Below are 13,454 nucleotides of genomic sequence, written 5' to 3'. Positions count from 1 at the left end.
GAAGGACATTCAGTATAGAGTGAATGCATGATTGCTTATACATGCTTGGTGCCAAGTGACCTAACACCAAGTGTTTGGATATGGCAGCTCCAAGGTAGCCTTGTGGGTGGGAGATAGCAGGAGAAGTCCAGGAGAGAGAAAGACTGAGTGGGTAATCTGACACATGTGTATAACAGCAGAGAAGAATAGACAGTGCCAGAGAAGGGGTCTGAGGCTAGTGATGGGGGCCTGAGTTTCACCTCTGATTATAGTTGTAAACGTGCACTGCAGATGGTACTGTGGAATATCCCAAATATTCATTAATATAAAGACACACTTATTAATCTAATACTTAATTTTGGTAGATCAATAATGATCTTAGTAATATTATTTATTAGCCATTACTCAATGGAAGCATCTTCCTTTTTTCCCTTAAGATCATTTCTACTTCTTTATACCACAATATGGGATTATTGAATTTTTGTCTAAATTATTGGTGTAAAGAATATTCACAAGTTAAGATTAAAAGGGAACAGAGGGAAAATGCACACAGTAAGTAATCATTCTTAGTAAATGGTGATGTGTTTAAGACATAGAGTAAATAGAGCAGAAATTATAAGCAGTCAAGTAAAAAAAAAGTGAGGAAAATATGGAAAGTCAGTTATTAACCAAAAGTTATTTTAAATATACTGAGTGAATGAACAGGAAAGGACTATAGTTATTTTTGTTGTTGTAGGTAACACTGTCCTACACAAAACCACTTATAGCCTCTATCCCCCTACTTTTTAAATTTTATTTGTTTTGTTTTATTTTAATATAAGTTCCTTAGTCTTATATGTGGACAGAACTGAACATTTATTTATTCAGTCTATCCAACAGCTTTTTTAATGATATCCAGCCAGTTGAGCTTGGAACTTGGTTCTTCCCCTTTCGTTTTCCACCATGGTATATGGGAGGCATTGCTACTGCTCTATAATAGATGACAAAATGACTCATGGAGATCACAAAACCCACCCAAGATTGCTAGGTGTTAGTATCTGAAAAAGTTAGTATTGAAATCTGAGTCTGGTCTCTGTGTCAGAGACCTGTTTGCTTCTAGAAAAGATAGTTTTTGTGTTTATATGTGTGTACATGTGCAAAAATGACACACTCACGTACACTTCCAACACACCAATCTCTTAGTGAAATGACAAGTCTGGGCCTTGTCACTTACTGTGCCTTGGAATCCTAATTTTTAAACCTGAGCTTCTGCTACATAACTTTACACATTTCTTTCCCATTTTTTATTTTCACACCCTCTGACACCTCAGTTCATTCTGCACCGTAGATCAGCATGAGAAGAAAGATTTCAAATACATTTAGCTCATGAGGCATTCTTCACATGTGTTCTGTTTCCTTTGTTCATTTTTTTAAATGGAAAGAGAAAAAGAGTTTAGTTCTGTCCTCTTTAGTATTATTTTAATTTAAATAACGATAAACAGTTTTCCAGGCAATGTTTTCATCTCAGCAGACAAATGCATTCAGATGGACACACATCACTAGAAGCTTGCCTTCTGTTTTTGCGATTAATTGAGATGTAGAGAGTGATGGGTGTGGGGTAAAAATAGAAAGGCAATTAGTGCAACTAGGCATGAAATACATTCAAATACAAGCAGAATGTCTCCCTAGTTAGTGATCTCTTTCTGGGCTCTTGAGGGTTTTAATCCCATTAGTTAAGTCACTGGAATGGAAGTCTTCAGCCTTTGGGGAGACCATAGCATTAAAAATGGAATTAACTCTTAACTGCAAACTGAGTCAGCACAATAGGTCATTAGTTCTACTGCTTGGGTATATATCATGCTGAGCTTTGGTGTGTGGGTTTCTGAAATGTTAGGAGTGAATTTACAAAGCATTGCAAGGACTAAATGATGGTTATCTATCATTCCAATCTTCGCCTTCACCACTGAGATACTAATATCTCTGGTGACTCAAAATCAGAATTGAAATACAAATGAAAGTTTTTGCTAAAACCAATGGATTTGGACCTTTACTTAGAAAAGTTGTATATTTTGTCTTTTGAGGAAATAAACACATGCTTCACTTTATAGAATATCAGTCATTCCTAGTTTTACAAAGCTTTGTCCTCAATTGATAAAGATGAAAATATCACAGTGCCTCAGATATTATCCTACCCCAAGTTGAAAATTTTTCTTCACATCTTCATAAACAATAGAAATTGACTAGCTTTGATTTGAATATTTTAAAATAAATTTCTAAGTATAAAATGTTGAAATATTTAATATTTAAGTTATCTGCAGCAGTCCCTGATTTCTGGTAGTCTTTCCTTTCTTCCCTTACTCTCCTACATCCTCTGATAATCTCTCCAACAGATATTGTTATCTCCTTTGATCATCCAATGTAGTACAGTTATTAACAACTGCCATCTACTGATTGATTACCACAAAGTTTTTCACAATTGGCAATATTGACATTTGGGTCCAGATAACTCTCTATTGTGAGGAGCTGTCCTGTGCATTGTAGGATGTTTAGCAGCATCCCTGACCTCTACCCCCTAGATTCCAGTAACAACTCCCCATGTTGACAATTAGAATATCTCCAGACATTGCCAAATGTTCCCTTGGTGTCAGAATCTTTCCTGTTTGAGAACCCACTGATTTATCTTCTACTAGGTATTATTTCATTTGAGTCTAGAATAATTTTGCAAAATATGTAGGACTGTGTTAATCAGAATCTTGGTAGAAAACAGAGCCTACATAGAATGGGTCATACACTGTTTAGGAAGAGACTACTTACAGCTGCTTATGGACACTGAGGCACCCAGAAAATAGCAACAGCAAGAAGCCGTTCCCACCCCTAGGGCTGAAGAAGCAAGGAGAGAAAATAATGCCCCTGGAGTGCTGGGAAGACTGAAATGTGAAGCAGAGACCTTTACAGGGAGATGAAATCAGGGGGAGAAAAGGTTCTACCCAGTGATGCAGCACTGTACCAGAGAGAGCATAGAATCCCGGGTCTCTAACTCCTTCATTCTTTGGTCACTAGACAGTTCTACCCGTAATTTGAGCCCAAATGAAATCCAACCCACAAAGGACTAGAGAGCTTCAACCCCAGGATTCAGTCCCATGAGTTCAGAGAAAGAAGGAAAGTGGAATCTGTTGGGGCACAAGGAGAAAAACAAAACAAAAACGGGGGGAACCCATCTCCACTTTAACATGAGAAACTGAGATTTAAAGATACAAAATAATTAATCCAAATCCAAATCCCTAATGAGGGAAGCAGGCATTTAAAGCACATCTATTTCACTCCATGCACTACAAAGGCATTTTCCTAGCTGATTTGCATGAATGAGCTGACTGATAGTAGCTGATAGATGCAAAACCAGAACCCAGTTCTCATTCCTATTCTGATGTTCACTATTTTTATGTTGACCGTGGAAAGAAATTTAAGAGCTATATATGCAGCCCATTCTCAAATAGACATGCGTAGGAATGAAAGCTATCTGCCAACCTGAAAAGTCTTTTTTTTCTGACAAGCTTATGGAATTTTAGGTTTCATATAGAATGTTTAAATGGCATATGCTGTTTTTGCAAGCTGTTGGCACATTTTTGTCTTGATTGCAGAAACTCGGTCCCAGCTGGTGCAATGTGTTAGGAGAAGGAGGAGGACTGGACTGAGAATAGGAGATTTGGGGCCCAGTCCTGGCTCTGTCATTCCTAGCTGTGTACCCCCCCAGCAGTAGTAGCAATAGTAAAAATTCTGTAAACCTTGTCTTCCCTTTTGCATATACCTGGATCTTCATAGTTATTCTCAGGTATCTAGTCCAGTGGCCACAATTCAGTGAGATGAGGAAGGAGTTAGATTTTCATGTTTCACAAATGAAGAGTCAGGCTCAGAAAGCACTGAAGTCTCACTGGAAATTTCATACCTGGGAAGTGGTGCCTTGTGGACCCAACTCCACATATTCCTGCTGAAAGCACAGTGCCTGTTGCATTCCACCTTTCCAAGTGAGCAATCAATCCGTTGATTTACTCCCTCCAGAGAGCCTGTCTGTAGCATTGAATCCACTAGGCTTCATAAAGTCTTGTCTAGATCAAAGTCTGAGAATCTGTGATTTTTGTCTTAGGATGATAAGCAAGGTGACAGCAGATACCAGTATATTTAGCACATAGGGATTCCTCATTTTTTCCTATCTGGGTTATAGATGGAATATATTTATTAGGCTAAACCTTTTCAAAGACAAAAATTGGTGTTCTTAAAGGCATTTTAAAATAAACATATATGGGGGCGGAATCTAGGTAAATTAATACAATTCCATTTTTTTCCCTTTAATCATGGGTGAGTTGGATGCTAGTAATTCAGAGTCAGCCCTCTCTACTAAGATAAAATGGGTTGACACTCTTGAAAAGTCTGCAAGAACCTTAATTCTTCCTGCAGAGGTTTCCCTTCTTTGCCTCAGGGTGGAAGGCCCAGGAAGTGAGACATTTCAGGCCTCTAGTCACTGAGCTTCTTGTACGCAGTCCTGATCTCTGCCCACCCCTCCTACCCATTTTCCACTTCTATGAAATTTTCAGGCCCCCATTTAAAAAAATGCTTTCAGTTTATTCAGGCATAAAATCAGGTATACAACACACAAAAAATTAACTTGTTTTATTTCACCTGGCCAGTTCCAAGAAAATCTAGGGTTCTCAGTCCAAGGTAGAGCTAAAGAGAAGGGAAAAAGAAAACAAAGAAGAAACTAAAGTATAGGTATTTAAAGTCAAAAACAAACAAATATACGATTATAAATTCTAGTTTTGATACCCTCTGTAGTCTGGAAGAATTATAAAATTCCTTCACCAAGAAAGTATTTTAACTGATCCAAAATTCTAGCCACACTGTAACATTGTATCCAATGTAGATAATTAGCAATGCTTTGGAAAAGCAATTTCATCATTGTTTTGGTGTTCTTACATAAGGAAAAGAGATGGAGCAGTATTTTCAGTATTTAGAAGGTTAAAGTTGAACTAGGTTACCTGGGTACAGATCCTGGCTTCAACCCTTTTTACCTTTGTGACTTTGGGCAAGTTACTTACCCTCTCTGTTTTTTGGTTTCCTCAATGATATAATCAAGGTATAAATAGAATCTATTCCACATGGATTTTTTTCTGGCCTAAAAACTTAAACTGACAAAGTGTTTAGGACAATAGTGGAACATAATAATCACTATTTAAATGTTACTTGTCATCAGAAACATCCTTCTCATCATCATCATCATCACCACCACCACCATCACCGTCATCAATTTCCAAGACAGACTCAATCCAGTGTTTCCATTCTTCTGATGTGTAATCACTTAAAAACCTAATAAATAATGACCAATTCTAGAGCATCACTATTTAGGATAATTTAACCAAATAGTAACATAGGTATTAATAATGTACATTTATATTTTTGTAGCATATAACCTAACCCAGAACTTTAATTCTAAGACTTGGCCACCCTTCCTTTCTAATTAATTGTACACTCATTGTATAGAAAGTTTTATTCATAGCAATTCTACTTGATTTTGTGTTATTTTACCAAGTGCATTTTCCCAGGATTTCAGGTTAAAAACTACTGACAAAGAAATATTTCAGGAGTCAGAACTAGACATAAATTATGTGCTGCAGAGGTGTCTTCTTATTACCAGAAGTCAGGCAAGAATCTCTAAAATCACATTAGGGTACTGTTTTTGTGGTTATTGAGTTTCACCCTGGAGAGAATTAAAAGGACTGACAATGAAGTATAATAAATCTTACTCAGACCCAAACATACTTAGTCATTTAACTTCCCATTAACAATCCCAATTCTGCTAGATAAAATAGGGAGAAAACATACTTCTGCTCCCTTTTCTCTTTACATTTAGAGAAGTAGAAAAGCACTTCACACATTTCATAAAAGTAATTATGACCTTTGTCTGTTTAATTAATTTATAGTCAATGCCTTATTTACATGCTTGGGTTTTTAATTTGAGAAGAGAAGGGACCAAGAAAAGGGTGAGCCCTTTTTTACACACAGAAGCAGCTGGCTCTCCATTTTTTAATTTTTACCTATTTTCTTTGTCTCAATCCCCAGCCTCTGAGCCCAACTTGAAGGTGCGGTCCAGGTTAAAACAGAAAGTGGCAGAGAGGAGAAGCAGCCCCTTACTCAGGCGGAAGGATGGAAATGTTGTCACTTCATTCAAGAAGCGAATGTTTGAGGTGACAGGTAATTGAGGAGTGGGCAGACACACACTAAAAACTGCTGCTGGTAGGAATGAAAAAAATTAGTTTAGAATAAATATACCTGTTGTGTATTAAAAGCTATTTTAAGGAGAAAGTTCTTGAAAGGGAATTATATTGGAAACTCACAAGTAGTTCGGTCAACCTTGCCATGCGTTTACCAACTGTGTTAAACAGGAAATGAATGAAAAACAGGACTGTGTGTCAACCCGGGCAGAACTAGGGAATGCCAAAGCTCACCTTCATCTTTTCAGAAACAGGCAGTCCATTTTGGGAATGCCAACCAGGAGAATATAACTTTTAATGAAATTTGATCAGAAATGAGCAGAGGGAGGTCCAAAAAGAACATTTCCCCCATACTCAGACATGAATGTACAAAATACATCTGGGAAAATTAAACCACGTGGAGCAGCAAAACCTCGACTTTTCAACAAATTTACAGAACTCATAAATGACTTTATGTGTTTACAAGTGAACTGGGACTTATGGCAGAAGGGGGATATATTGCCTTTTATGAAGGGAAAGAAACTGTCATTTTCACTAGTCTCAAATGGAAGAGTTCTTATTTTTTTAGCTGCCTGGTTAGTGGTAGGGTGAACAGGTTAGGAAATTCAACCTGATGTCTTACAAAGCCCTCTAGTCCCATTTGTACCTGGTCTGAAATTAGAGAAGACCTGGGGATACAAGAACTAAAAAGCTAGCCAAAATAATAACACTGACTACTGTTCATTGGGTACCTACTTAGAGCTGTGCATTGTATCTGGTCATTTCCTTTGGTTGCATCAGTAAAGAGAAGGAAATCTACAACCATTTTTCCCCATTCCTGAGGAAAATTCTGCTTCCACCAATGTAGTCAGTTGGTATTATTTCTCCAGCTTCAGATCTTATTCTTAGCAGGTTTTTAAAAATTATTTGTTTTCTTTATCTTCTTTGATCATGATAGTGTCTAGTTTAGGGAGACAGTATGGAGAAGATTGTGGAAGTAGAGGTGAAAAAGTACAGAATACTAATGAGACTTGGTAGTTTGACAGGCTCTTCGGGGAAAAAATGTTTAGTCTCCTATTCAGTCCTGATGGAGTAATATGTTTATCTGAGGAAAAATATTAGTGGGAAAATTTTCTCTTGAGGGATAAGAAATATTAAATACACAAATAAATAAATATTTTACTAGAGTTTATTTTCCAGTATCAAATATAATTACTAATTTAGACCAATTGAATTATAAATTTAGAGTTACAGACTTTTCAAGAAACTTATTTGTATATCAGAAAGTAAAAATATGAAGTAAGTTTTCATAATAGAGGTCCTTGATGGGAGTGGGGAGTTGGGGAGGGAATCTGTTTTAATGAATGTAAAAAACAATGAATGTACCAATTGACTAACCAGATATAGTTGATTTTCCCAATTGGAGAGAATAGGTTCTCTCATAACAGAAAAACTTGAAGAAAGTAGAAAAACATGCATTACTTTTTTGTTTCTTTATTTAGAATCTTATTACCTAAGGTCATATTTCTTTATTCTAATGTTCTTTTTTATTTTCCTATTAATGTTTTTTCCTTAATCATAACTTTTTTCCCACAGTCACTTTTTCTTTCTTCAGTGGAAATTTAGCTCGATACTTATCCAAGCAATTATTAATTCTCATTAATAAGGGTTATGATTTGCTAGAGTTCTACTCTGGATTCTTTATTTGTGAAATATCGTAATTTTCTCTTTCTAATTTTGTGAGGTAATAACTCCCCTTCTATCTAAGGAAATAATGTGCATTCAGAAAGACTTGTGCATTTATTAGACACACATTTCTACTCAGTGAGCTGGGACTTGTGGATGCTTTGGTAGATATTTTTAACTGGTATGTTGCAATTAATCTAAATGTCTCTGGAGGATCTGAACTGGTGGACAGACAGCTTTCTTCACCTGTATCCTTCCCTTTTCTCCACCAAGTTTCATGTAATTAGGGTGAGCTTTATTTGAATCTTAACACCGATTACTTTTGCTGTCCAGTCAGAGAGCACCATAGCATCATCCAGTTCAACTGCTCTTGCTCTTCTTTTCTTACGTCTCTCTACCTTTCCTGTTTCAGAGGTTCCAGTGTTTGCTTTTTCCAAACCTCTCTCCTCCCAATAGTTGACATGGGAACCCCTTGTCACCTTCCTCTTTCAAATGCAAGAGTTTTCTGCCCCTCTCCCCAGAAAAGCCACATTATTTTAAAATTCTAAGTCTTGGCACATCCCTGTGCCCGCAGTGTCTTCTCCTCCACTCTCGCTTCACTGCCCCCACTTCATGAACTACTTTTCTTCAAGCCCCAGTGGCAATATTATTTCTTCTCTGAGGTTTTCTCTGGGTTCCCAGAAAATCAGTTGTTACCTCCCCTCTCAGACCCTACCCAGTGTGATGTAGAATCCTGTTAAAGGATTTGTTGTCTTGAATTCTAGTGCTTATCATAGTGATTTCTACATAAAGAAATACTTCTGTATGAATATTACATAAAATAACATAAAGAACATAATTTTAAATTGATAAGACAGAATGTTTAAAAAATAGTTTTTGTTTTTATTTTTTTAAGCTAGGATATGGAAATGGGACATTAATGAGAGATCGGTGTGCAGTCACAGATGAAAGACAAGAGTTAGGAGTCCAGGGGGAAATAATTCCTGAAGGATTTTTTTAATGTGCATTTTCTTTGTTAAAAAAATATAAACAAGAAAGAGGCAAAAATAAAAAGTAGATTAATCAAAACGTAAGCAAGATACATAGACCAAAAGGTGGTAAGCAAGATGTGTTTAAGAATGTTACTGAATCAACCAGTAACTTGATGAAATTCCACAGTAAGTAGGTGGCAGAATTAGAATTCTGTCGCCAGTCTCACATTCTTTCCATTGGTACTGCATTTCTGAGTAGAGAAATATCAAAAAAGGAAGGGTAAACTACAGTAGCCTGCAAATTGGGAGCTCCCGTGCATGGGAATAGATGGTGTGTGAGCCAAGCTTTGAGCCTAGAGGTGGGATTGGGCATGCAATGAAGTAGGTGGAGGAAAAAGAGGACAGAAAGGCATGAGGTGGGAAAGTGGCACATACTGGAGAGTGGGTGACTTAAATTGGACCGAGTGCAGAGTTCAGAAAGGGCAATAGTAGGAAATAATGTTAGGCTCCATTTTGGAGCAGAGGGACATGGTGAAAGTTGTCCCACTGTGATCCATCTGGCAAAAGTTTAAGGAAAGTTTGGGAAGACTCCTGTAGCAATTCAGAAATATTAGAAGACTTTTGCTATAGTTCATAAGAGAATAAGGAGGGCTGAGGGATTAAACTGAAATGATTGTAGTCAGAAGTAGATGAGAAATAAAGTAAAGAAGAAAACAAAATGACCTAGTAACCAATTAGATTTGGAGTTAGAAAGGGAGTGAGAATGACTCAGAGGGTAGTGATAAACAGAGATAAACAGGTCACATTTAATATTAAAATACATTGAATTTGATACACATGTAAACAGTTGGAACATGTCCAGCCTTCCAAAGGGATTCAAGCAATAACTTATGAGAAGTAAAGACAAGAAATATAACTTTCATGGAAGTATTCTGCTTAAAAATGATAGTTGATATCATAATTTTGAGTGATTTTGACAACAGAACTAAAAAAGGGATAAAGCCACAAATTTAGGTGATTATCTACAATTTAAGAATTGGTTGAAGGAGGAGAAGCCAGAGAGATGGAAAAACAGACATGGAGGTGGAGAATTTTATTGGAAAGGATGAGGAGAATGAGAACTGTTTTGTCAAAAGCCTTCAAATTTGGGGGAGTGTGAGAGAACAGTTGCAGTCCACAGTGAGCAAGCTAGATTGCTAGGTTCTGAAGGAACGAATAGACATTGTAAAAGCAAGTTATTAGCTTGCTTTCAGACTAGAGAGACAAGCCAGTGGAGAAGGAGGGCCTGGAGATTCAAATTACTTGATGGAGCAACGTCCTAAAGCAGTTGGGGTCATGGTTGAGAGTAAATGTGCTAGCATTGTAGAGGGGAATGGAAGAGAAATACTTTAACTTTGAAATGGGAAAGGAGAGTGTGGATAACAAAATCATGAGGGAGCAAGAAAAATCACTGATGGAAAACATACCAGAACTTGTCAGTCTTTGAGAAGCATGAGACAGGAACATTTGTGCAGAACTGAGTAGACAAGGTGTAAGGATGCCCCTAGAAAAATGTTGAAGTGAATGACCTACGGAAGGTGATAAGGAATCGATTAGAGCTCAAGAGAGAATTTGCCAAGGCTTGTAACATGACCTCTCTTAGCTGTATTTCTGGGAACTAAAAGCTTATATTTTGTTAATTAGGTATTTTAGAAAGTGCATTAATTTGTAAGTTGAAAGGTGTGTGAATGTTACAGTCTGAAGATGACAGGGATGATCTATATTGCTGTTATCTAACTTGCTAAAATGAGTTTCTTGTTGTATTGGTGTTTAAAATTTAACAAACTAAATTTAGGCAACTTCCTACCTTCTAGAAAATAAATTGAGTAGAGTTAAGATTAGATGATGCTATACAAGACCATTCAAACTTTATATTGTATTTTGTTCATGCAACTTTGACTGAGATGTGCTTTAACAGAGTATAGCCTAAGTAGATTAAATAAAGAGCAGTTTATAACACAGCCTATAAGCAATTTTCCCACACACAACAGGAGTGACTCCAGGCCTCCTATGGTGAAGGCATGTTTTTATGAACTATGCAAGCCCATTTTCTCTATTTCTGTTATTTTTTATGGTAGCTCAAGAGCAAGTAAGAGAGGAATACCTTCTTTATTTTCTTTCCTAATCAAAAGCTTCCACAATCCTCTCTAACTGGAAATCTCTACTTCTCTAGAAATTATTGACTAGTATGTTATAGTTTTAGCAGTGAAAGCAAAGGGAGAAAATTAGTATGAAAATTCAGGAATGTTCCAAAGATTTTCCCGGTTTCTTGGTTTTGTTTTTGGTTTGGGGGGGGGGGGTTGTTTTGTTTTGTTTTGTTTTTTAGTGAGATGGGGCTTGTCATTCATGTAGGGGAAACAAACCAATGTCTGCTGCTGTATATTAATCACTTAGAATGTAACTACAGTTTGTATGTTTCTCATGAGTGTATTTGTATTTCACAATGTTTTTTCAGAATCCTCAGTCAGTAGCAGTTCACCTGGGTCTGGTCCCAGTTCACCAAACAACGGGCCAACTGGAAATGTTACTGAAAATGAGACTCCCGTTTTGCCACCTACTCCTCATGCTGAGGTAAGGCTCTTATTATCTTGATTCTTTAAAAAATTAAGTCCTTGATGAGCCCCCTGAAACGAAGTGGTATTTCAGAATTGAAGTTGAAAGACACCTGTTCTTAGTTATTTTTCTTATAGATTTGTAATGTGTGGAATTGAGTAAACTTGATCATGGTTTGGAAATACTGAAATGTAATCCTCAAAAAAAAAAACCACTCTTAGAGATACTGAATATACACAGCCCAGCAGTTGTGCAACTCAGAAGTCTTGCTTGGTTCTTGGTTTTTGTTATTCTGATGGAAGGAGACCCATTAGTAAGTAAAAAACCTTCATGCAGACCTCTCAGAAGAACAGCCCAGAAAGGCAGGTTTTATATATTTGACTTGAAGAGAAATGAAAAATAGTTGGAGTATCATATTCAAGGAACACAGAACTCCACTAAGCAAACATTTGTTGAGGACCTACTATACGCCAGTCATTTTGCCTGACAGTGGGGCTATAAAGATAAGTAAGACATGAACTCTATCCTTGGAAAACGAAATATTAAAGGAATTTGGTCTGAAATAACACATGATTTTTTTTTCTGATTGTGTGCAGTCAACTTTACTAACATTTGTTTCTCAGCATGTGATTTATTGAAACCAGTGATAGAGGGATAGAGGAAAGTAAACTTGGGCATCAGTAAGAATTTGTCCAAGTAGTTTCTGCATGAGGCTAAGCAAAGGCAGCAGTCTGGAAACAGCCACTCTTATGGGATCTGCTGTTTTGAAGTCACCATCAATTAATAGACATTCTTAAGGTTTATTTTCTGTCATTATAACACCTCCTTACCATGCACTGCTCTGTGCAGGGAACGCTGGTGCAGTAACTTCTCATGTATAACTGACATGCTTATTCCCTTGTATTTTATAGTTATGATACTTCAGGGCTGAAAGGGACTGATCAAATAAATGTCTGATTCTTGACTCATCTGTATAGCTTTCCTGTTATATGGTTGTGAAACTTCCACTGGAACACTCTTAATTAAAGGGGACTCACTTCACTGTCTCCTGAGACAACCTAGTTCATTTTAGACAGTTAGCTTAACTGATAGAAATGTCTTCTGTACATTATGCCAAAATCTGTGTTTATGATTTCATACACATACGCTTATAACAGATTATTTATAAATTATAAAATTATCAGGCCAAAATATAATTGAAAACAGAAATTCAGAGCTTATCCCAATAAAGGAAAGGACTAAAGCCAGTGAAGTCACTTTTGCTCTGAGGACGTTTGTGTACTTGAGTCGTGAGTTTTGGATTTCAGGGCCTCACGTAACTCAGGAGAGAGGAGGCAAAGCCCTGTACTGACCAAAGAGGCTAATCTAATAGGAGAGCATCCAGACAATAAGCCAGGATGCCAAAGACCAGTATCTGTGCTACACTGGTGAGTCCCTCATTCCCCAGAGGTGTCCTGATGCAGACCAGGGCAGGGCCAGACTCTCCCTGAGAAGTGATCAAAAACTAGTTCTTGTGTAAAGTTGTAGCCCAGATTTATGTAACGTCAAACTCTTAATTTGGTTTAAAGTGCCCCAGATTTGGAGTGTCCTGGATATCTGGAAAAGCAAATGTAAATCCTTTCTAAAGGAATATACATACATTCATTCAGGATTTAAAAATTTTCCCTCAGTTTTCCAAGGAAAATGAGCAGAATAGATAGATGGTTATGATCATCTTTCAGCTATTTGAAGAATAACAATTCAAGCCTCTACATTATCTCCAGTCCTCCATCTCTTTCCTGTTTCTTACCATTCTGGTGTCCCTCTTTCTCTTTTTCATTTTTCTTTCTGAAACATGATACCAGATGGAATAAATACTTCACATATATCTGTGGCCATAGATGTAAGTGGAATTCTTGAACAATTGGTTATAGGTATTGTATTTCTGTTAGTGCAATTATATTTCAGTATCAGTCAGTTATTTGCAAACTTTTAATCAATTTCCAAAAAAAAGAACAACTTGGTC

At 36.9% G+C, this 13,454-nt stretch overlaps 1 protein-coding gene across 6 annotated transcripts in view; it reads left to right on the top strand.

The window, feature by feature from the left end:
- The window catches only part of HDAC9 (histone deacetylase 9), a 644,065-nt gene that overhangs the window by 305,383 nt on the left and 325,228 nt on the right, over nt 1-13,454 (top strand). For 3 of the 6 annotated variants that reach the window (XM_032483885.1, XM_006190149.3, XM_032483886.1), the window contains 2 exons: nt 6,070-6,201; nt 11,352-11,467. In XM_032483885.1, coding sequence (XP_032339776.1) covers nt 6,070-6,201; nt 11,352-11,467 — 248 coding nt within the window. The remainder of the gene's footprint in view (nt 1-6,069; nt 6,202-11,351; nt 11,468-13,454) is intronic. The other 3 variants (XM_032483888.1, XM_032483887.1, XM_006190145.3) reach the window with 1 other exon arrangement.

The sequence above is a fragment of the Camelus ferus genome, chromosome 7, assembly GCF_009834535.1.
Source record: "Camelus ferus isolate YT-003-E chromosome 7, BCGSAC_Cfer_1.0, whole genome shotgun sequence".
Lineage (NCBI taxonomy): Eukaryota > Metazoa > Chordata > Mammalia > Artiodactyla > Camelidae > Camelus > Camelus ferus.
This window is presented reverse-complemented; position numbering and strand designations above follow the sequence as displayed.